General features: G+C 45.2%; 1 protein-coding gene across 1 annotated transcript in view; it reads left to right on the top strand.

Annotated features, from left to right (window-relative positions):
- Positions 1-25,217, top strand: part of VAPB (VAMP (vesicle-associated membrane protein)-associated protein B and C) — a 65,914-nt gene that overhangs the window by 26,151 nt on the left and 14,546 nt on the right. The window contains exon 2 of the mRNA XM_006839147.1: positions 17,982-18,134. Within this exon, the coding sequence (XP_006839210.1) occupies positions 17,982-18,134 (153 nt within the window). The remainder of the gene's footprint in view (positions 1-17,981; positions 18,135-25,217) is intronic.

Genomic DNA, 25,217 nt, shown 5'->3' with positions numbered 1-25,217 from the left:
TTGTAGTTTTCTTTGTATAAGTCCTTTGTTTCTCTGGTTACATTTATTCCTAGATATTTCATCCTTTGGGTGGCTATTGTAAATGGTATTGCTTAGCTAAGAGCGGGGGTGTATTTTTGAAAGTCCATTCTGGCTGGTGCCGGAAGAGTAGGCCATGGGAGATGTGTGTGTCGTGGTATGATTAGAAGCTGGCCAGTTGTTACAGGGATGCCAGTTAAAAGAACCATAGAGATTGTGGCTTTGCCCAGGGTTGTGGCATTGAAGGTAGTGAGAATCATTCAGATTTAAAGTCTCTTGATGTTTGATGCTGTGGGGTAAGCACTGGACTGTTAATTGCCAGGTCAGCAATTCAAACCCATTAGCTGCTCTGCCGAAGAAAGGTGAAGCTTTCTGCTCCCGTGAAGATTTACAGCCTTGGAAATCTTAATACAGGGGCATTGCTAGGAGTCGGAACCAACTCCAGGGCACTTGACAACTTGAAGATTGAACTGACAGATTTTGGTGGATTGGATTTGGCTTTTCGGGAAAAGTGCAGTTTGGTAGACTGGTGGTTCGTTTTACTGAGATGGCAAACACTGGGGAAGCAGGGATTGTTTTAGTTTTGGGGGAACGAATGGGAACCGAGTTCCCTTTGGATATGATAAACCTGACATGCCTGCTACAACTGCAGGTAGAGATGTTGAAGAGGTGGCTGAGTCTGGAGCTCAGGGGAGAGGGCATTACTGCTGATAGAACGTTGGCAGTTGTCAGCTTATTGTTGTAAAGGAATAGTTTCTTCTGCCTGGAGAGATTAGGTAAGCCTTTCCAAAAGAGAAGGCATTTGAGTAAGGTTTGAAGAATGAGCATGGTTTTCAGAGACAGAGAAAGGGGAATAATAGAAACAATTTCTCATCCTAGTCTCACAGCCTTTTCCTTAGCCTCTTGTTGAATTTATTTAAAAAGCTGCTGACCTGCTAGGAAATCTCTTTGCAACCAGTTTAGTAACCGAGGCTCTCCGTTGAAATGGAGAACAAACCAGATTACCCTCAGGTAAACCACACGCTGCTACTGCTCACAGCTCAAAAATGGAAAGTTCAAGGTGGACCAGATACTTGTTAGGTGCCGTCAGGTCGGTTCTGACTCATAGCGACCTTAGGCCTGCACCATCCTCACACTCCTTGTTACACTTGAGCCCAGTGTCAGTCCATCTTGTTGGGAACCTTCCTCTCTTTTGCTGACCCTCCACTTTACTGCACATGAAGTCCTTCTCCAGGAACTGGTCCCTCCTGATGAAAACATCATTTTGGTCTTTTCCTTCTTTCTTGTCTTCTTAATGACCTTCTTATTTATTACTTTATGATGTTCTTGCTATCAGCCTACAACTCTTCTGCTCTTCGGTCATTAATGTCTAATGCAGGCTTGGGGGATGTCTGGCCTTATATGGCATGCTGAATCATGTTGTCTGGCCCTGCAAAGGCAATCACGGTTCCCATTGTTGTTGTTAAGTGCCGTCAAGTTGATTCCGACCCATAGTGACCCTGTATAGAGTTTCCGAGGAGCAGCTGGTGAGCTTGAACCGCTGACCTTGCAGTTCAAACGGCTTTGCAGTCTGATGCATTAACCCACAGTGCCACACCAGGACAGTTCCCAATAGGAGTGAGTTAACGAAATGTTTGATCAAATATAACAGACTAGATTTTTTTTATGGTTTTAATTCCCCCCTCCCCAAGCTTTAATTGTGAATTGTTAGTTTACATGGGAGAACATCGGTTTTACACTCATCCTATCATACTTTGTTTCATTGCAGTGATTACAATCCCCTCCATGCATCATCATTCAACAGTTCCCTCTGTGATTCTTTTTTTTTGATGTACACAAAATAGCAGACTTAATTTTTAATTTGGCCTGGAAAGAATGTTATCAATTTTGGAAGAAAAAAGGTTCCCTGTCCCTGGTCTAGTGCATCAAATCTGTTCTTGAGATGATCTCTGAATTTTGATGTGGCACCTTAGGATAAGCCCTCAACCTCAAGATCTGTTTGAATGGCAAGAGCGATGGTTCACATTCACCAACTGCTCCTCAGAAACCCTATACAGGGTTCCAACCCATGTGAGTTGGAACTGACTCCATGGCACATAACAACAATAACAACAACAATGTCCAAGGTCAAATTTTAGCTCTTGTGACTTGTTTTAATGTTCTTCAGCTTCAGACTGAACTTGCATATGAACAGTTGATGGTCTGTTCCACAGTCTGCCCCGGCCTTGTTTTGGCTTTGCCACCATCTGTTCCCGCTGATGAAGGAGCTTTGGTAGCGTAGTGGTTACAAGTTAGGCTGCTAACCTCCAAGGTCAGCTAGTTCGAAACTACCAGTGGTTCCATGAGAGAAAGAGGCTTTCTGCTCCTGTAAAGACTTACAGCCTTGGAAACTGTCTATAGGGTCTGAGTCGGAACCAACTCCATGGCACACCACCACCACCGCCGTTCCCACAGAGGTAGCCAATTTGATTTCTGTTTATTCCGTCTGCTGAGGTCCATGTGTATAGTCTTTCATGTTGTTTTAACAGTGTTTTTGCAATGAAGAAATCACTGGTCTTGCAAAGTTCTTATCATGCTATCTATAGCATTGTTTCTGTCACCAAGGTCATAGTTTGAAACTACTGATCCTTTTTCTTTGTTTCCAACTTTTTCATTTCAGTCACCAGGAATAATCGATACATCTTGATTGCATGTTTGATCAGTTTCAGATTTAAGAAGATGGTAGAATTCTTCAATTTCATCATCACTGGTTTTAATAGTTGGTATGTCAATTTGAATAATAGTAGTATTAACTGGTCTTCTGGCTTGTGGGTATTTTCCTATCACAAGCAGCATCGTACTTCAGTAGATCTTGCAGTGTTCTTTTTGATGATGAATCTGACACCATTCCTCTTCAATTTGTCATTCCCAGCACAATAAACCATATGCTTGCCAGATTCTAAATGGCCAATACCAGTCCATTTCAGCTCACTAATGTGTATGGTATCTATCATTAGGCATTCCATCTCACTTTTGACAGCTTCCAGTGTTTATAAATTCATACTTTGTATATTCCATGTTCCAATTATTATGGGATGTTTACAGCTGTTTCTGGAATCCTGGTGTGGCGCTGTGGGCTAATGCGTCAGACTGCAAAGCCATTTGAACTGCGAGGTCAGTGGTTCAAGCTCACCAGCCGCTCCTTGGAAACCCTATGCAGGGTCGCTATGGGTCGGAATCGACTCGACAGCACTTAAAAACCAACAGCTGTTTCTCTTCATTTTGAGTTGTTACTCCATTCACATCATCTCAGTCAACTCTGCTTTGAGGAGGCAACTCTTCCCCAGTCGTGTTTTGAGTGTCTTTCATCCTGAGTGGCTCATCATCTGGCTCTTATGTGACAGTGTTTATCCTGTTTCAATATTCAATATCCTGGTGCTATCTGAGAATGTATCACTGCTAGTCCTAAGGGTTTCAGTGACTAAATATTCAGAAGCAGCCTGCCTTTCCTTCTTCCTAGTTTGGAAGCTCAGCTGAAACCTGTCCACCATGGGTGGCTCCTGCTGATATTTAAAGTATTAGTGACTTAGCTTCTAGAACCACAGCAACACGCAAGCCACCACTGTGTGACACACTGACAGTTTAGTAGTTGAAGGGGGGTCATAAAGGTGAGGAATTCTAAATGTGTTTTGTTTCTTTGGGGTGTCTTTTGTGGACTGAGATTAGGGATTTTGGTGGGGATAATTCTCACATGCTTGTCATCTCCACTAAAAATGTAATTATGGGTTGGGAGGTAAACCAGCAGCTCAACCAGGAGACTTGGGCCTTCTTGTTGTTGTTATGTGACATCGAATTGGCACCGACTCATAGTGACCTTATGCACAGCAGAACGAAACACTGCCCAATCCTGGGCCAACCTCACTACTGTTGCCACGCGTGGGTCTGTCGATGCCGCCACCTGGCCAATCCATCTCGTTGGGGGTCTTCCTCTTTTCCTCTGACCCTCCACCTTACCAAACATGATGTCCTTCTTACTGGGTACTTAGTGCCTTTGTTTTACAACCCAGTCATGTTGTGCTGCCCCTTCTTCAGGTAGAATTTAATTTCACTTGGATGAACACCATGTATCCTTTTATTTTTATGATCACTGCAGTTGAGTACTTTGGTCTTTTAAATAGAGAAATATTGCTAGATGTTTATATAGTATGTAGACTAAAAGATGATGCATTGAAAATTCAGATAACAAGTAAGGATGCTATCTTAAAATCATCTTCAACTTGTACTAGAATGTGTCTTAGTCCAGTATAGATAGAATGAATAAAGCATCAGCTATTATATAAAACCTTTAGCCATTTTTCTACTAATTAAAAAAAATAATAAATCTGGTGCATTCAAGAAAAATCACCACAGTCCTATATTTATCTCCTAGGTGGCTGAAGGCTCCCAGTGGTCCAAGTTCCTGGCGGAGTTTTGTCAGAATTGTAGGTGGATTAATGGGACTGCTAGTACTCCAAACATGTTTGAAGTGATAACCTTGATATTTATAAATGATATAAGAATGGCTGTTAATGGAACAATATGGGTTTTCAACACCACCATAATTCAGGACTCCATTCTTTCTGTAAATGTAAGGCATTGTGGGCAAGACAAAAAGTACTTCAAAAAGACATTGTCAGGGTCATTCACAAACTGTTACTAGCATTTTTTTTGTGTGGAAGACAATTTAAATATAGTTTTGTTATTGGGTTTGTTTTTTTTTTGTTTTTTTTATTTTAATGTTTTACTGTGAGTTATGTGATAGTTTACATGGGAGAACTTTAGTTTTACATTCATCCTATCGTATATCGTTTCATTGCCATGGTTACAATGCCCTCTATGCATCATCAACCAACCAAAGGGTATACTCTGCAAGCCTGCCCCCCCACCCCACCCCCCGGTCTTCAGCACACAGTCCCTCTCCCTCTCTGGATCTAAAGTCAAACTCCGCAGCTGCTCCATCGCTCCACGTCATCGTCTCTGCCTCCATCTCAGGCATCACTGCTTCTCTGGGTAGGGTCCCGCTCTCCGCTCTTCTCCTAGACTGGAAAGTTAATCACTCCCCTCCTTGCTATAAAACATCTACCTTTACATTTCCAACCCTCACACTCGGTCCTTTGTTATTGTTTTTTAAAGGTAGTATCCCAAGTACCTAAATACGAAATAACTAAACACTAATAATGCATTGTACTTGTTTTATATCTTTGTTAGTAAAACATACAAAATCTTACTAATAATTTGAAGACATTTCATGCTCTATGTCCTCTCTTACTCCCCAGAGGAATTTAGTCTGAACCATTACCGGTTTTGTTTTGTGTTTTCCTCCATTGCTGACATAGTATCATTAATATTTTGTTGTTGTTAAGTGCCATTGGCTCCGACCCATAGCAACCCTGTATAGGGTTTCTGTGGAGCAGCTGGTGCACTTGAACTGCCGACCTTGCAGTTCAAATAACTTTGCGGTCTAGTGCATTAGCCCACAGCGCCACATCACACACCAGGACTCTAATCTCAGCCTGTTGTTGTTGTTAAATTCTATCCAGTCCGACCCATAATGACCCTATATAGGGTTTCTGAGGAGCAGCTGGTGAGCTTGAACCGCTGACCCTGCAGTTCAAACGGCTTTGCGTTCTGGCGCATTAACCCGCAGCGCCACACCAGGACATCATCACTAATATAGTCGCTAACATATTTTTGAAACCTGTCTATTGCAGAAATATAAATCTTGTTCACTCTTTTAAACTATTGTTTTAAAGTCTTTTCATGGGAATTTAGCATATGTGTGGTAAATAGCAAGGAGCTCTGGTAGCGTAGTGGTCACGAATCGGGCCGCTAAGCTCAGGGTCAGCAGTTTGAAACTACCAGCTGTTCTGCAGGAGAAAGATGAGCTTTCTGCTCCTGTAAAGACTTACAGCCTTGGAAACCCTGTACAGAGTGGCTATGAGTCGGAACGGACTCCATGGCACATAATAACAACAACATGGTAAATAATGCAGTGGGTTAAGTCAGGTTGTTGGTTGCTAACTGTAAGGTGGGTACTTCAACCTCACTAGCCGCTCCATGGGAGAGAGATGCCTTCCATAAAGATGACAACCTCAGAAACTCTGTGGAGTAGTTGTCTGAGTCTCTGAGTTGGAATTCGACTGGACGCCTGTAGGTGGGCATTATCAGGGTGGCTGATATTTACTCCTCACGGCTCTCTATCTGGGGTGTCTTCCTGTCTTTTCTGCTTGTATATCTTTTTGAGATAGCTTTCAGAAGTTTGATCCTAAGGCTCCAGAAGGTAGTTCTTTTCATTCTTTCTTTTGCCCACAGTAATGTGCCTTGAAGTCTCCTTCTCCTTAGTGGAGCAGGTGGCAGGCTGTGGTTTACTTTATCCTGCTCCAAAGCAGCTAGGGAACCAGCTAGTGGAGCAAGCCACCTCCCTACAAGGTTGGCGAAGTCCGTTTTACGTTGGCTGGCCTCTAGCGTGGCGCTTGATGGCGTCAGCTGTGTCCGTCCCTGATGGCGTTGTCTCTCGTTGTTAGAGCAGGTGTGATAGTTCTCAGCAGCTGGCAGTCTCCTGGCCTATCAGAACTTTTACTCTATTAATTTAGAACACTTTGCATTTTAAGATTTCGTCCGAAAAGTTACGTGTGTATGTGTAAGGTTATTTTAAAATAAGATCTATTCAATTAAGCTTTCTGCTGCAATATTGGAATACAATGCCTGCCATTAAAAACACATTGATTGCAGAGTTTTATTTTTGTTTCCAAAGCATTGATTTAATGTGTGACCTAACAATTCAATCAGAAAAATAGATTAAAAAACAACACCAAACACCACTTCTCTCCATGCCCTCGCTCCTGGATTGATGCTGATTTGGAAGCTCACTTGTTTTCAATGGCTGTTACTGTGACGTCTTTTTCATTTTGTAAATACAAAAGCGTAACTATCCAGAGTAATGATGACGACAGCATTATTGGTGTAAATAAGCATCAATACTGGCAGGCATCCATGTGAATGGCACCCACCCAGTGGGACCTCAGATCTTAGGATGGGGTAGGCACCGTCCGTAGCATGGCCTGACCTTTGAGGTAGTCAGTTTGGCCGTTGCACTGTGTGTGCTGTCGTTTTGGGCTGGGAGGGTGACACTAGCTGGGGAAATAGGAAAGGAGCAAGGACACACAGGTCATCCTGTAAATGAGGGGTGGGCACAGCCAGTCATTCTTTATTCGCATACTTGTTGAGTCTTACTCTCTAGCTGGATGTTCTTCTGGCGATATTGATCAGTTGTGAACAAGAGGTAGAAGTAAGGCCCCTGTTTTGTTGCAGATGGGAAGGAAATGCTGAAGGCATCTTACCAACCTTTTGGCTAACAGTCCAGTTCTTACCCTGCAGCGCCCCGGGGCTCCGTGTGCACGATATGATAGGTTGTTGTTGTTGAGTGCCATCTAGTGGGTTCCAACTCACAGTGACCCTGTACAGGGTTTCCAGGGAGCAGCTCATGAGTTTGAACCACCGACCTTGTGGTTCAAACCGACCTTGCCACACTGGGACGCCATGCATGCCAAAGGGCATAGAAATAGCAAGCAAATTGTTAAAAAGCAAGAAAAGTGAAGCATTCCTACTTTCTCCCAAATTCATGTTGTCTCATTTCCCTGTCTAACCTCCCATTTCACATTCTAGATTGTTTCCTTCCTGGGTTTTGTATAGACATTAGTTGAAATAAGGAAGAGAAGATTTGAAGAAAAATGATCTACAGTATGTGACTGTGGTTCTCAGAAAACCCAGAGCTTTTGCTGAAGTTCTTTTGTTTTTTGCTGTAGCTTTTTAAAAAAATCTAGCTTTCGAAAGAGATTTCATTTCTGAAGTTGACTGTACTTTGTAAGCAATGTTTAAATTCATTGGTGATAAATACACATGTTGACCTAGGACAGTCCCATTTTTCTGTGATGTTTTAACGGAACTGGCAGGTTTCTGGAATGAAAGTGAATGGTAGAGATCTGAATGATGCTTATAAGCCTTTCTGTCATTTTTATTGAAGTTTTTGTGTACCCTAATTCATTAAGTCAGGGGAAAGGGAGAACGCTAACATGGTTTATCTCCTATAATTACTCAAATCGAATAGAATTTATTTTCAGTAAAATTCTTTACGAGTTAATTGTCCGGGGTGAGGGGAGGAGAGTTGGCTTGCTTTTAGAAAATGAATTGATTTTTACCCATGGGATTTTGCTGTTTTACCAGTGATGATGTTTGCTTGTATATATTTTAAATAGCTGTTGCCAGTTTTTTGTTTTTTTTGGTTTTTTTAAATAAAATGTATATAAGTCCTTCTAGGAAATCCCTAACACTTACAGACCCAGAATTGAGTGTTAGGGTGAGAGAGTTCGAGTATATTTTTTATCTTGTTTGTTACAAAGACTAACACCTTTGGTGTAGATTACACCTCAGCATAAGGAAAACAAAAATCCTCACAATTGGACCATCAAGCAACATGGTGATAAATGGAGAGAAGATTGAAGTTGTCCAATACTCATTTTACTTGGATCCACAGTCAACACCTATAGAAGCAGCAGTAAGGAAATGCTTTGGATAAACCTGCTGCAAAAGATCTCGTTAAAAACGCCGCTCTGAACACTAAGGTGCACTTTACCCAAGCCTTCGTCTTTTCAGTTGCCTGCTATGCATGTGGATGCTGGACCAAAGAAGAATCGATGCTTTTGCGCTGTGGTACTGGTGAAGACCACTGAATGTGCCGTGGACCACCAGAACAAACCCGCCTGGCGTGGAAGATGTACAGTTGGGACTCTTCTCAGGAGTGAGAGTGGTCAGACTTTGGCTAATACTTTGGTCATGTGATCCGGAGCAGGTCATCCCCTTAGAAGGACATCATGCCTCCTAGAGGGTTAACATAAAAGAGGAAGACCCTCAGTGAGCTAGAATGACACAGTGGCTGTAACAGTGATCTCAAACTGAAAATGACTGTGAGAATGATGCAGGACCAGGTAGCATTTGGCTCTGTTATCTATGGGGTTGTTGTGCGTTGGAATCAACTCAACTGCACCTAAGAACAACATTATTACAAGCAGTATTTGTCTTTTCATCAGCTAGACTACATTTGTGACTTACGTAGGTTGAAAAACCTATTCAGATTGTTATATAATACATTGATCTGGAAGAGACTTCCAAAAGCAACTTAGTGTTTACAGTTAAATTAGTTTTCTGTTGTGGAGCATCCAGAAGAGGTCAGTGTAAGAGATAACCGGTTCTTTTTTTTTTTTTTTTTTTAAACAATTGCAAAGATTTTATTTAGCGGCTTTCTGTGCTTGCCAGATAAACAGATTCTTGAACTTGGACTATCTTTTTCCTCAGCTTCCTTAGGGGAGCAGGGAGGAGGAGACACTAGGAATTGAGTTGGAGACAAATTAAGTTTTCTCAGTTCCATCCAGGTGATGTCTTACCAGCTTCTCTGTTTTCTACTCTCTTATACGTCACACCACCTCAAAAAGATGTGGGGTTTTTTGGACCCGTTTGGTGTTATGAATTCTGGACATTCTGATCTGAAGAGGCTTCTGGTTTCTTGAGGCAAAATTATGCAGCCACTAGTCCTGGTGAGTGGCTGTAGAAAAAGCACTGGACTGTTAACCAAAAGGTTGGTGGTTCAAACCCTACAACCACTGCTGGGAACCCCTATTACACAGGATCACTATGAGCAAAAGTGACCCGACCGAACTTCACAGCACTGATCGTTTGAAGCTGATATTGGGCATTTTTAACTCACCTTTCTCCCACTAGCCTCTCAGCTAGAAGACTCACCCCTCACCCCGTGCCTCTGTGTCAGTTCCGTTTTTTTCTCGCCCAGCATTGTGCGGCTACTTGAGTTGGGACTCTGTCGACATGGCATTCCTGTGACTGGGCCAGAGAAAGTGTGCTTGGCAATGCACTTGTGCCCTTGTAAGTTAGTGACTGTCTGTATTTAATTGATTTCTCTGACTCTGATTCCAGAAAGTCAGAGCTGTTCTCTTCCTTAAATACTTTCATTGCTGAAGTGGTCCTTACCCTACACAGGCAGAGAGATTAGACTGTCTCCATCTTCACTCTGTGTCCCTTGTGTTGGGAGATGGGAAAGGACGGGTAGAGTCACAGAGCTGCATGAGCCATGATCCCCAGGACACTGCCTCAGCACCACGTGTCGTATTTCTCTCTTGACGCCCAAGCTTGATACCAGGTGGGGTGTCAACAGCATCTGGCCTTCCCTACCTGTTGCTGAAAATCCCCTTGGGCCACAGGGTACCTGCCCTCCTGTGTTAGCTTTTCCTTTTCAGTGAAGAAATGGATTCCCACACATAAGCAGGGTTGTTTGTGATGGTAGGTCAGATACACACCAAGGCTCCGCCGGGCTCTGCATTGGCGGCGGCTGCTCCGGCACTCTGCTGAATTGCCTGCTTCCTCCGGCTTCCATCCTCTTTCCCAGAGGAGCACAGGCAGGTGAGCAAAGGGAACATTCCGGCATTTCCTTCTTGAAGGTGTCGCTGCTTTCGGAATGAGAATCTCTGTGAACAATAGATGTCCAGCTGTACAGCCATGTCTGCTGGAATGCAGCACATACGTTCCTAAAAATCCCCATCTTTTCCAAAACTGCCCACTAAAAACTTGGGTGCATAACACTCAAAAGTGTTGTTAGTGATGCATGGACACAGGAGCTCCCTGTGTGCTCCGGAGGGCTTTCTGTGGCGGATTCTTTGGAACAGATTGCCAGGGCTTTCTTCCGAGGCAGTTGTGGATGGCCTTGGACTTACCACTTTTAAGTTAGCAGGTGAGCTCATTAACCCTTGATATTACATAGGGCCTCAAAGGCAGGAGCTTACTAAAAACAGTACAGTTTTACACGTTGGATGATTAAATACAATAATCAATGCGGCTCTTCCCTTAGAAAGACCTGAAGCTTGCCGGTGGAGTTGGGGGTCATCGCAGAAGTTGCAGCGATGACTCACTGTAAGTACAGAAATCTGACAGTTGCCTCACAGAAAGCTGTCACAGCCGAGATGGATGCGTGGGACTCAGAACACACGGTGTTCCCATTGTATGTGCATTTTGTGTATTTTTCAGCTATTGCAGTTTTCTGTGTTCACCCAGCAGTTTTTGTTTTGTGTGTGGTTTTAGCAGAGAGCTTTGTGCATAATCAAACAGGGAGCTTGCTTCCCCACGGTCCTTGTGCTATGCACATCAGTCATACTGAAGTACAGTCGGGGTTTCACACAAGCCCTGTAGCAGAGCTGGCTGTAGCTGATTTGATTTTCCTTTCTTCCTTTCCATTATTATTGACTTCTTAATTTAGATTGAAGTTAAGCCCGTATCAGATTGATTTCTCACACCCTGAGCCCTGCTAGAGGAGAGAAAGCAGCCTGAGATTTTCATTTGCCCAGAGAGAATGCACAGGGTGGTGTCCTGCGCAGTGACGAGATGGTGAGGTGCACTGTGTCCTCAGGAGCGCCAGGTGTCTGACCAGCACACCAGGTTTCCCACTTCTGAACGCAGGCTCACATGCGTCTCCTGTCCTTGTCTCCTCTCTCCTTGTACGCAGAGACACGAGTCAAGCGCTTGCCCAGAGGAGACAACCAGGGAGAATGGATTCTTTTGTGGATCCTGGAAAAGGAGTTGAAAAGGACCTAGTGGTCTTCTACTGTAGCGCTTCTCACCTCCCTCCCACCTAGCTCCTCAAGGGAGCCAAGGTAGATGAGCAAATGAAAAACAGCCAGTTTCAAGTACGTGCGAGTTGTATGGTCCCATCCCCCTTTGCCCCATGTATCAGTGTAGGTCAGGTGGAAAGATTTCCCGTTAGTATATTAAAACATTTTTTTGTTGCTGTTGGGAACACACACTGCAGAACAGTACACCAATGCACCATTTCTTCATGAGCCGTTCAGTGACACTGATGACGTTCTTTTGGTGCTGTAGCTGTTCTCACGCCCCCTTCTGGGTGCTCCTCATTGATTGGCCCTTACGGTTCCGGTCTCATCTCTCCAGTGGCTGATTCAGTTTGGCCACATGCACGTAGTTCTTAAAGGAATATGATGTTCAAGAAAGACATTGTTTTCACTAGTCAGTAAGTTAGGCTGTTTATTTATTTTTTTTATTGTGAACTGAGTGATGGTTTACATGGGAGAACATCAGCTTTGCACCATCGTTTCATTGCATTGATAACAATCTCCTCTGTGTATCATCATTCAACAGTATTTGCTTCTAGTCCCTCTGTTTTTTTGCGGGGGATGTACACAGATACACACAGGAATATATAAGCATTTAAACAACCAAAGGGCACATTCTGCAAGCCTGCCTCCTGGCCGCCAGCACACAGCCTTTCTCTTTCCATGAGTCTAGAGTCCTCAGCTGCTCCCTCTCTCCATGTCCTCATCTCTGCCTCCGTCTTTGGTGTTGCTGCTTCTCTGGATAGGGTCAAACATTCCACTTGTGCTCTTCTCACTTGATGGTCCTAGGTTCCTCTGTTTCTGATCTGTAAGATTAACTTGTTGTTGTTCTGTGCCGTGGAGTTGGTTCCGACTCATAGCTACCCTGTACAGGGTTTCCAAGGCTGTAAATCTTTACAGGAGCAGAAAGCCTCATCTTTCTCCTGCGGAACAAATGATAGTTGACCTTGCAGTTCGCAGCCTGATTCATAACCCCTACGCTACAACTACTCCCTCCGTTTTATTATAAAACTTCTGCCTTTACAGTTGTGACAGTTGTAATTAGTCATGATAACAATTACTCACTATTGAATCACAAGAATCCTATCCCCCATCTCTTCACCACACCTATCTAGACAAGATGAAAACTATTCAGTGGGGACTCTACCTTCCTCCACACACTCTTCAACTAAACTCCCTCTTGAAAATTGTAAAGCCAGTCATTTCATGCTTTTATCGCCCCCCTCATTTTAGGTAGCCAATGTCTAAATTGCCTGTCCCTATCTACCTTGTATACAAAGGCGTTAGGATTGGTACTTGATTTGAAGACTCCTTCCCTCTCAGTTAGTATTTTGAGCTACTACATTCATAAGTATAGGTCAAGTTGCAGCAATTTACACTCGTTTCCTTTATCCAGAATTTTTTTTTTTTATCTTCCTCTAGTTGAGTTCTGATCATCAAGCCATTGAGCTAGGTCAGAGGGGTACTATCTGCAAGTTTGGGCATTCTTGTGCATCTCCCTCACTTCATATCAGCTGGATGCTTCACTCTCAGCTCTAGCTCTCCATGGCTATGTCCTACTCCATGGGCTCAGGAGTCCCCAGATCTCACCACGCTTTGGACCAACCAGCCCTTCCTCTTCTTTCACTCATCTCTAGGTCAATGGGAGTCAATGGAATGTGGAGCCCATTTGTTCATTGCTGCCTTTCCCCCTCTTCCACTCACCAGTAGACCAGTGTGGTCACCAGCAAGCTTATTGCCTGCTCATGTGTTCCCTTTGAGTTTCAGTCTTGGAGGAGGGTTTGTCCTGAAGGGACCCAATTGCTTGCCTTGATGGCTTCCCGGTGAACAACTTCCTTGTTCTCACAGTGTAGGCTGTCTAGTTTTAAGAAGATGTCAGGGATGTTTTTGGTTTAAGATTTAAAGATTATCTCAAGGCAGTATTTCCAGGGATCTATGGCACTGTGGGCTAATGCGTCAGACTGCAAAGACCTTTGAACTGCAAGGTCGGTGGTTCAAGCTCACCAGCCGCTCCTTGGAAAACCTATACAGGGTCGCTATGGGTTAGAATTGGCTCGACGGCACTTAACAACAACAGTCTAACTATAGAGTCTGTAAGAATGTTAAATTCGGTTCTGCATAATCCCCCCTTTTGATCAAGATTCTTTTATACTCTTGATCAAAGAGTTCAGTAATGGTGTCATGGCAAAAGAGGCAATTAGCCACACATTCCATGTTGTTGTTAAGTGCCATTGAGTTAGTTCTGACTCGTAACGACCCTGTATAGGGTTTCCAAGGAGCAATGGGTGGGTTTGAACCACTGACTCTGTAGTTAGCTGATCCAGTGCTGATCCAAAGTACCATATGAGGACTCCACACATTCCCTATTCTCCTCCAATTTATGACTCTCCCTTCTCCCTGTGTTGCTCTAAACTAAAAAGAGATGAGTTGTTGTGTCTTGGAGGGCCACTTGCAGGCTTTTAAGAGCAATGAATGAGGAGGTAAAACAGAAACACTAAGCATGCTAATAGGCCTATTAACTGGGATGACCCTGGAAAGCAGGGCTCTCAACCTCCAAACCAAGGAACCATATCCCGGGAGGTGGTTGCACAGAAGCAGCCTCAGCAGGTCCTTTTTTAAAAAACATTTGGTCGTTGTATATACGAAGGTGAGTCCAAAAGTATTCTTACTTTGGCTGTAGAAGTTAATCAACTTTTAGAAAAGAAAAATACAGCATTTTCCAACATAATCTCCTGCTTTTTAATACACTTTGTCCATCTTTCAGCAAGCTTTCATATTATTCCCTTATTAAAAAATGTTTCAGGCTGAGCTGCAAGCCATGAATGTGCCGCTGTCTTCACTTCTTCATCAGAGGTATGTCTTCATCCTCAAAGGGCTGCTGCTAGAGTACTGCACAGGAGAAAGTCTGATGGAGCACCATCAGGACTATAGAGAGGATGCTTTAACACCTCAAAACGAAATTTTACCTTTCTTCCAGTATCGGTCCAGATTTTGTTTGCAGATGTCCAAACGCTTCTGTTTATGCTCTTCTGGTACCCAAACTTTTTGAAACTCAAGTCTGTTGTGCATGATTTCATAGGCACAGCCATGGCTGAGCTACAAATGATTTGCCACATAATCTACTGTGACTCGTCTGTCCGCAGAATCACTCACGTGCACGCTCAGTGTTGGTATCATTGGGATGGGCATTTTAATATAACCAGAGTTTGGATAATTTTCGACTCATCCTCGTGTATCACACAACTTTGTACAGGTGGACAACTTAACGACAGAAAATATCGTAGCCCTTTTGTCTTAATCTGGATTCTCTAGAAAAAGCAAAACAAGTAAAGTGTTTGTATAAATAGATGTGCAGACAGAAGTATCTCAAGTAAACGGCTCCCATGGTGGTGGTGGTTAGGCGTCGTCGAGTCGCTTCCGACCCATAGCGACACTATGTACAACAGAACGAAACCTCACCCAGTCCTGCGCCGTCCTCACAATTGCTGCTACACTTAAGCCCATTTTTGCTGCCACTGTGCCAATCCATCCATCTCTTTCGGGGGCTACCTCTTTTTCACGGACCCTCCACTTTACCAAGCATGATGTCTTTCTTCAGGGACTGCTCTGTCCTAATAACATGTCTGATGTTTGAGAGACAAAATCTGACCATCTTAGTTTCTAAGGAGCATGCTGACTGTACTTCTTCCAACACAGATTTGTTTGTTCTTCTGGCAGTCCATGGTACCTTTAATAGTCTTCTCCAACACCATCACTCAAATGCATCAATTTTCTATGGTCTTCCTTCCTTGTTGGCTAACTTTCACATGCATATGAGGCTTGAAAAAATCATGTCTTGGGTCCGGCGCTCTTTAATTCTCAGACATCTTTATTCTTGAACACTTTAAAGCGGTCTTTTGCAGATTTGCCTCACATAGTATGTCGATTCGTTTCTTGACTGCTGCTGCCTTGAGTGTAGCTTGTGGACCCAAGCAAAACCAAGTCTTTGACAGCTTCAGTCTTTTCACCAGTTATCATGATGTTATTTATTGCTCCAGTAGTGAGGATTTTGGTTTTTGTTCGGTTTTTACTTTGAGGTGTAACCCATCCTGAAGACTATGGTCTTTGATCTTCTTTACTTTCCGCAAGCAAGGTTGTATCATCTGCATATCCCAAGTTGTTAATGAGTCTTCCTCCAATCCTGATGCCGCATCCTTCTTCATGTAATCCAGCTTCTTGGATTATTTGCTTGGCATAGAAACTGAATAAATATGGTGAAAGAATACAACCTTGGCACACAACTTTCCTGATTTTAAACCATTCCATGTCCCCTTGTTCTGTTTGAACGACTGCCTCTTGGTCTATGTACAGATGCCTCATGAACATGATTAAGTATTCCAGAAAACTCATTTTCCATAGTGTTGTCCATAGCTTGTCATGATCCACACAGTCTAAAGCCCTTGCATGGTCAATAAAGCACAGGTAAACAGCTTTTGGGTATTCTCTGCCTTCAGCCAAGATCCACCAGACATCAGCAATGATATCCTTGGTTCCACATCCTTGTCTGAATCTGGATTGAACCTTTGGCAGTTCCCTGTCAGTGTACTACTGCAGCCATTTAAAAAATGATCTTCAGCAAAATGTTACTTGCATAGGATAGTAATGGTGTTGTCCGATGAGTCCCACATTCTGTTTGGTCACCTCTCTTTAGAATGGGCACAAATATGGATGTCTCCCACAGGGTTATGGAGGCTGGCAAGTCCCAAATCCATGCATCACATGTTGGACTAGAGGCTTTTCCTTTCTCAGGTGTTGTAGGGGCTGACCAACCCACAGCTGGCAGGTTAGACCATAGGCTCTTGATTCATGGGGCTGCAGAAGTTGGCCAGTCCCAGACAGGTTGCTAGCTCAGATCTCGGGAAGGAAGGTCAGACGCTGACAAGCTGGATGGAGGACCCGGAGCAAGTGTGTTTTGCCGGAACATCCAGGTACTGTTAGGTGCCATTGAATCGATTCCAACTCATAGCAAATCTGTATAGGGTTTCTGAGGAGTGGCTGGTGGGTTTGAACCACTTTGTGGTTGTCTCTTAGCACCACATCAGGAATCCAGGATACCCTGGATATATTGGATGTAGGACACACCTCTGAGGAAACTGCATTTCCGTCCCACGTTGATCACAGCCAATTATCACGGAGCTATCGTTACGTAACTGCCAACTTGACAAAGACCCTTAAGCACTTCACTGCTCGTGTTTTCACTGTGTTGCCCCAAGGATTAAGGGAAAGATTATGAACTGTTTCTTGTATTGTTTGGTGTGATTTAAGAAGCATGTAATACTCTTTAATGTAAAAATTAATAATAAATAATAAAAATACACTAAGAGTCCTGAGCTTTGCTTCTGTCTTCCTAGTGGCATTTTAGCTCAAACTGCATGTGACTGACGTTTCAGGTGGGGGCTGCTGGGCCGTGCTCCGAGCTTCCTGCTGTCACCTGAAGCGGATTTCGCTTTTCTGACCGCTAGCTACCACTACTGGGATCCCAATACAAGATCCTGGATCGAGTGGGAGAAAATGTGGGACCAAACTCGAAATCCTAAAAAGACCAGGTGTTCTGGTCAGCTGGAGACTGGTGGAACCCTGAGATCCTGGTCCACCCTTCATGTCTGGAATTGAAATCACCCTGTGGCTCAGTCTTCCGCCAAGCAGTAATCGGGATATTGATTGCATTGAGGGGGGTTGACGGCACTAGTAAGATATGCATCAAAGAACAGTCACCATTTCAAGATCCAAAGGTAGCAAGGTCAGAATTCAGGAGGGTGGGGAAGGAAGGAGGCATGGCACCCAGAAATGCAGGAGGGCGTGGGACGAGGGAGCTCTGCTGAGGGGACGGTCACTTGATGAACGTGACACTTGATGCTCTGTAAACTTTCACTCACTTCACAATAAAAAGTGAAAATAACTGGCCTTGGATTCGGGCTTCCTGGGCTCAAATACTACTTAGACAGTAACTAGTGAAAACTTGGGCACGTAACTGGTCGTCCGTAGCCTGTTTCCTCCTCAGTAAAGCAGCAGTAACCAGAGTGCTGGGGTCAAGGGGACCTGTGGGATAGTGAGTGTGTGGCTCCATTCCACTGATGTGTTAGGGAGTAATTCTGGGTCTTGACTCTTTCCTTAACCGTGGCCCATAGCCTTCCCTGCCCCAGACCATAGGTGAGCCTATGTTCTTCACGAGGTCTCTAAATGTTCTTCACGTGGTCTCCATTCTGTTTTATTCCCCAGGTCCCTTCACCGATGTTGTCACCACCAACCTAAAGCTTGGCAACCCTACAGACCGAAATGTGTGTTTTAAGGTGAAGACCACGGCACCACGTAGGTACTGCGTGCGGCCTAACAGTGGGGTCATCGATGCCGGGGCATCCATTAACGTATCTGGTAAGTCCCCAGCCTGGAGGCCAGCAGGGTGGACAACATGAGCTCCCTAGAACCTGGGGGTTTTCTGAAGGCTTGAACTTTCTGTGCAGCAGAATAAGACAATAGATGCCCACCCCAACCCTGTCGCTCCTGATTCAGAAGCATAGTGGACCCATCCCCCTTTGTGTACCCAGAATCATTGCCTCTGGTTTCCTGCCGACAGCCTTGGTGCCTCTCCAGTTAGAGCAGAATTAAAATGGTAACTTCAGACTTCAGAATGAGTTTGGTTTTCACGCCCTTGAAATTAAATCTGCCCTTTGGCAATAAATAAAAAAGGGTTAAACAAACTTAATTTAACTTTGTGGGAGAAAGCTAAAAGGAGTGATTTTCTTATTGAGACTAAATGATTTCTGACATGAAACCCGTGTCTCTTCCAATGACTGGTAACTGCACTTTACGGACTGTGAAATGCTCAGGGAGACGAGGCCTGAGGGAACTGGAACCCTTGTCAGGGTGTAAGTGTTGTGAATGTCTGATGGTTCCCCAGTCCCCACTTCTCTCTGAGAGTGCATGTATTTCCCAAAGTTGAACTTTGAAAAGATGCTGGTGAAGTATCCAGATTGAGAAATGGATCTCAGCATGCAGGAGATGTAAGGCCGGGGGCGGGGGGAAAGCGGAGGTTCAGTGTGTTCTAGAAATGGACTGTACTTTTAGCTCATTAGAACTTCGACAAGCAGGAGTGCCTTTTGTGTTGTGGCAGGCGTCCTGGGGCATGTGTGCTACCCTGTATCTTGTTGCTGCTGAGACTGTCTGCGTCACTAGACGCTCCTCCTGATGAGAAACGAGCCCCTGCCTGGCCCTCTCCGTGAGAGATTTTGATTGTGATACATTTGGCTATTCATTTGACACCTAAAAGAAAATGATTCACCTCTTTGGAAAAATAGAAGGTGTTTCATTATCTGGCCACTTCTGCCAGCTCTCAGTGCCTGCGTCTGCCAGTCTCTCGTTGTGGCGCCCCCGCCAGCTCTCCCCGTGAGGCAGGTAATTACCCGGGAGGAGCCGGGAGCCTGGGGCCTGCACTCGTTGAGGCTTTCTGACGTGTGCTGGACACAGTACATGCTACCTCACGCAGTCGTTCCAGTCTGCCCTGTGTAGGTGCATGGCTCCCCCAGGTTTGGAAAGAAGGAGACCAGGTGATCATAGGATCAGGAAGCTGGCTAGTAACAGAACCAAGAAGTAGCGCATCCACAGGGCTCTGAAGCCCCCTGAGCTGCAACAGGTGCTTGTGTGGAGCCAGGGAAGGCCCAGGAGGTGGGCGTTTCTATAGCACCTGGATGCTGCAGGTCAGGTTGTTACACCAGGACAGCTGGAACCTTTCATTCCCCTCTTTTACCCAGTTTCTTTTCTTCTCTCTTTCTTTCCCATGTCACATTTGAGCAAGATTGTCAGGAGGTTGAAAAGACTAGTCACCTCACGGCAAATGGCAGGAAACGTCTCCACGCACAACAGTTCTTCCGCTCTCCATATAAACATGCCCTGTGTGTCTCTTCCAGAAAGAACCCGGCTGGGCAGTGGGTGGAACTTTGGTGACCTATTCAGAGAGACCAAATTGTGTGCTTCTGGCCCTCCTTTTGCAGACTTTTCAGAAAACCAAGTGTCGAGAGCGGGCGGGAGCTGCCAGGGCCACTTGGGCTCCCACCCACTGGTACCAAACTGAGTCAACACTGTGACCGGGTGGCTCCACCAACAGAAGAGTAGAAAGCATCAAGTTCCATCTCTTACAGAATGTTGTGTGTTTGGGGACAAGAGCAGTCGATTGGTGACATGTCTATGGGCCAGCAGCGGTCTTCCTAGACATGATGGTGTTTGCATCTGAGGAAGGCTTCTGTCTTTTTTCTGGGGGTGTTCCCATCTCTGAGTGCCAGGGGAACCTGGCTGAGCCCAGATGAATGGCAAGTTGTGTGTGCTAGCTAGACCCCTGCTCCGCTCACTGTTGTGGGTAGGACTGTCCTCCTCTAGGGTCCTCTTCAAATCAGCTGCAGGGTGGCACCTGGGTGAGTCAGCAGAGTCTTCGAGGAGCCGTGGTCACTAGCGTGGGCAGTGCAGGTTGTCCAGTGGTGGCCCTTCCCTTGACCACAGGGAACCCAGAGCTCTGGATTTGGGGCCAGGAATCCTATGCTGAAGCCCAACTCTGCTGTTGAATCAGTTGGTGCGTTTTTGGCAGATCCATTAGTGTCCTTCCTTCTGGTGTCTCTGTTGTAACGTGGGGCTAAGACTGCTCTCTCCCTGGCGAAGTATTGGCGGTGGTGGTTGTGGAGGACCACGAGCAAGGTGCATCACGTCATTGCATAATTCTGCACCAGCTGAGGGAAGCCAGCTGGTTTTTGTTGAAGGTGAATCATTTCACATCTGAATTGCCCTTGTAGAAATCGAGTAATTCCATACATTTTCGTAGTTTAAGAGGAAACTCTTCGTTTTCTTCTTCTTTGCATGTCTGTGTGTCTTCCAAATTAAATAGTGATTTGCATGTGTTTTCTAGTGAAAATTCACTAGCAAATTTTCAAATACAACTTCTAAAAATAGTGGCTTTAAAATCAGCTTGAAATGCTGCTGTCCTTGCCCTGCCTGCCCCACGAACATCACAGCTGGAGCATTGCTTCCCTCCCCCGACCCCAAATTCCACAGACCCTCAGGACATGTGGGATGTGCTGGCTGTTAGGGAAAAAGCAGGAGAGATGGTGCCTGCCCGTGGAGCTGGCCAGAGGGACTGAGGACTGGAAGACCCCCCATATCCCAGTAGTGCTCTGGGGGCGTGGCTGTCTAATTGTCCAGTGTCCTTCAGCTATACCCCCTGTGACTCTTCTCAGTTCTCAAGCGTACCTCTGATGAACCTCACAGCACCAGACTTTCCAAGTCCAGACTCCTGATCCATTATGTCATTTTCTTTAGAAGATGCCAAGCCACTCATTAGGTCCTGTGTTTGTTTATTAAATCTCCTTTTACAAATGTCGGTGGTTAAGGAACGGTTTGTCACGGCATCACCTGAGCGCTTTACGTCCCAGACTGAGATGCGTGCTCTTTCCCAAAGGGATGCTTGGGAGCCTGCTCACTGGGGCCCTTGGTTTCAGTCCCCATCTGTCCTTTAGATATAGGTCCTTGTCTCATCTCATTCCCCCCAGTCCTTTCTGGGTTGTGTGCTCACTGGGTGAAGTGGTGTAGTGCGGGAGGGGTGAATGGCACCGTGTGTTTGCGTACACTGCCCAGAGTACTGTGGATTGGGCCTCTTGACCCTCACTGCACACCAGCTACTGGAGGTGGTTAGAACTATGCAGATCTAGACCTCCGCAGAAGAAGAAGTAGCGTCATTGGAGAAGAGTGAAGAGGAGATTGTATCCCCCAGGCCCAGGGTTTTAAATGTAAGGAGGTGAGAACTGTCTGAATTGTCTGTAGCAGCGGAGGTTTCCCCATCTGTTCTAACTACACAATTTAGTCTTTGTTCTGAACAGTATGGTGGAAATCTCTTTAACGTAGCTAATTTCTGAAAACATCTTTATGGTAAGCTGTTAGGGTTGTGGGTTTTTGTTGTTGTTGTTTAATCCTGCAGTTTAATAATGAGAGCGTTTTCCGTTGATACTCCAAACCATGTTTACCAGCGGGAAGAGGTAAAATTATGGGTCTATCAAAAATACTTGTACTTCCTGTAATATGATATTATGTTTAATATTTTTATAACCTTCACTGAATTCTAATTTCATGAAAGTAGCAAGCAGGCTTCCATTGGCAGTTCAGTCCTGCACACTGGTTGTCTGTGTACTGAGCAGATGATAGTCAGTGTGTGTGCCAGGAGGGGAGGGGCCGGGAGAGCCAGGAGACACTGTGCTGAGGGTGGAGTAGAGCCATATGCTCCCAAAGCTGCTGGTGTCCGAGTCTGCGTGCTCAATGCAGGCACCGATGACCCTCCTGACTGCCCGCTGCAGCCCTTATTACTTCAGCCACTTTGAAAGCTGCAAGTTCTTCCAGTCAAATCCCCAGGACAGCAACTCTTCTGGGATAGCCACGCCACGCACAGTGGTCACTTAATGTCATCGGGTAGTACTGCCATTGGTCATGAATCTTAGGCAGGTTTTGCTGACTCCAGTCAGTGGAGCTGTTTGCTGGCCCCGGTGGGCCAACCCCAGAGTCTTGGGTGGTGAGCGCGGGGCTCCCAGGTCTCTGCCTGTCGGGGCAGGTGGTGGGAGCCACATTGAGCTCAGACGTCTTTCCAGCCACATTCTTTCACGTGTGGCCATTCGCTTTGGAAACGTCTGATAAGCCTTCTTATAAATGGTTTTCATGGACCAGGTTTATTACTGTCAGATGAGAGCAACTCACGTTCATACTTAAAAGACGTCTTTAATCTTTTTCACCAGATGAAATTGTGGTTTAAAGAAAAGGCTATTACCAACAAAAGTTCAGCATAATTGTCTTTTGAAAGATTTCTCTAAAGTTTACCATAGTGTTTAGGCTTCTTAGGGAAAATTCCATTTCATTTTTTAGAAAGACGTCACAATTTATTCTTTTATTTTCAAATAATGATCAAGAGGACTTACCAAGAACTTCTAGTACACCTCACTTAGCAAACCAGTCCCTGGAGAAGGTCATCATGCTGGTAAGGGGAGGGTCGGCAAGAGAAAGGAAGACCCCCCCAGTGAGATGGGCTCGTACAGTGGCAGGAGCAATGGGCTCAAATGCAACCGGGCAGTGTTTCGTTTGCTGTGCAGAGGGTTGCTATGAGTCGGAACCGATTCAGCATGAGTATCCACAACAACGCTTAGTGGAAGGTGACTTCAATTCTGCCCAGCTGAATGAAAAAGCAGAAATGAAAGCAGAATTTTAGAGCAGCCAAATGTGTTTGTTTTTTTCTTTCTGTCTAGTTCCTTGTGTACTGATGCAGTCAGTGCTGAGAGCTCTGGTCTGGTCTCCCATCCTGTTGAGTGGACTGTTGTGGACATGACTTGGACACAGTTCTGATCTCTGGCCTGCCCCAGAGCGGAGTGAAGGGAGACAGGTGGCAGTGGCTGGGCGGCAGCCCCACGGAAAGGCACAAAGCAGCTGTGGGATGCAGAGTCACGTGTCACCTGTCAGTGCATCGATGTCAGGAGACGTGTGTGTTCTGTGTGTATCACAGCACGGGAGGAATCAGAGAAAGATGGTGTCGTACTGTCTTACCAAGGGTTAGAGGAGACAGGAAAGGTGTCCTACTGTCTTACCAAGGGTTAGAGGAGGCGGGAAAGTGTGCGGGTTTTTTAAAAAGAGTTGACAATGTGGCTAACAGAAGGGGAGGATGAGTCTGTGGTTTGATGTGACACCTTGTACATGGCACCTCGGCCTCCCAGCTTCTAGAGAGAGGACCCTCACGATGCCACCCCTGTCCTCTCTGCACACATCATCAGGCAGACCTTGAGACTTGAGCTAAGAATGCCACAGAGGACCCATAGACAGTCCAGCATCCACTCATTTACAACTGGTAGCCTTGGTGCCGACGAGTCGGTTCCAACTCACAGCCACTCTGTATAGGGTTTCCAAGGCTTTAAATCTTTGCAGGAGCAGAAAGCTTCATCTTTCTCCCACCAAGTACCTGGTAGGCTTGAACCGCCAGAAAACAGTCCAGTGTTTTATCACATGGAACCACCACACTTCCTCATTTATAATTTAAATTGTTAAATGCCGTCAAGTCGTTTCCAACTTACAGCAACTGGTATAGGATTTCTGAGGAGTGACTGGTGAACTTGAACTGTGACCTTATGGTTCAAACCAAACTTGGAGTCCAGCGCATCGATCCACAGTGCCACACCACTAGATCCAGTTTTTACTTGCCATACCCATAGTCTAGCCATAGGCCCCCAAAAAGGTAGAGGCCCAGGACAGTAGTAATGTTTGAAGCACTGAGTTTACTCACGAAAAGGCTCCGCCGCATGTTACTACAAAGCCATGTACCTCTGCTTTTGGCTGACATTAAGTCACTTCATTGTGGTGTCCCTGGTTGGCCTAGGCTGACCAGGAGCTCCGGTTGGCATTTATACTAGGGCAAGTAAAAAGTATTATAGAAATCCTTATTAAACAAAAATATCAAGATGTGAAGCTGTTGTTTGTTGATCTATCCCTCTTCTAGGCCTGCATACTTCTGAAGGGGATGTTTCCATCTCTGACTCTTCCCTGAAGAATTTTATGCTCTCTGAATCGCACCTTATCAAAACAACGGTTTTGGCATCTTTGAGGGACTCACATTGTGTTCCTTTCCAATGTTCTTTGAGTTTGGGGGACAAAAAGAAGTCTGAAAGGGCAAGATCAGGGCTATAGGGTACAGGGGTGAAGTTTCCCAATGAAACTCTCATTGGGCAACCCTTTACTATGCTCCAAAAATAAGCCACATACATTGTCGTGATGGAAACAATTCTTCTGTACTTTCCTGGCCTTTTTTTCACCAGTGCAGTTTTCTGTTGTGTTTAGACATCTTCATAATTAGTCCCTGTAATCCTCATGTGAGAAAATCTGTCTTTGGGATCCCCTACGAAGGTTGCCCTAACCGTCTGGCTGACCTCTCTGGTGTGAACTGAGCTGGCCCAGCAGCCCTCCCTGGAAGCACCATTCTGCTGGTGCCCTTTTTTCGAAGTCTTTCTAAGAGACCTCGACAAGTGTCTGACTTGTCCTCAGACTCCACGGCACACAGCCACCACCCCCCACTGGGCTCAGATGTGTTTAAACATGTCGTCACCTGGAGGGCTCCTGGGGTGGAGCTGGAGGAGAAACACTGAACTGTCAACCATAAGGTCAGCGGTTCAAACCCACCAGCTGCTCCTTGGAACCGGCTCCACAGCACTTAATAAGCAACAGTGTATAAACTGGAACCCAGATAGCGTCACTTTTGGACTGACTTTTGTATAAATCACATCAGATTTTGTCTTTTATTCACATCAGAAAGTGGAAAGATGGGTCTTACTGTTGATGCAGTTTGGTTGTTCTTAAAGGGCAGTGAGGGGGTGGGAGGAGAGGGTGGTGAGGAGCAGGTGGGAACCATCCTCTCCACCCCTTGAGTGACTGGAAAGGCAGGACCCAAGAGGGACC

This window comes from Chrysochloris asiatica, unplaced genomic scaffold (genome assembly GCF_000296735.1).
Source record: "Chrysochloris asiatica unplaced genomic scaffold, ChrAsi1.0 scaffold00023, whole genome shotgun sequence".
In the NCBI taxonomy this organism is placed as follows: Eukaryota; Metazoa; Chordata; class Mammalia; order Afrosoricida; family Chrysochloridae; genus Chrysochloris; species Chrysochloris asiatica.
The sequence above is the reverse complement of the archived record's forward strand: the minus strand, read 5'-3'. Positions and strand labels throughout refer to the sequence as shown.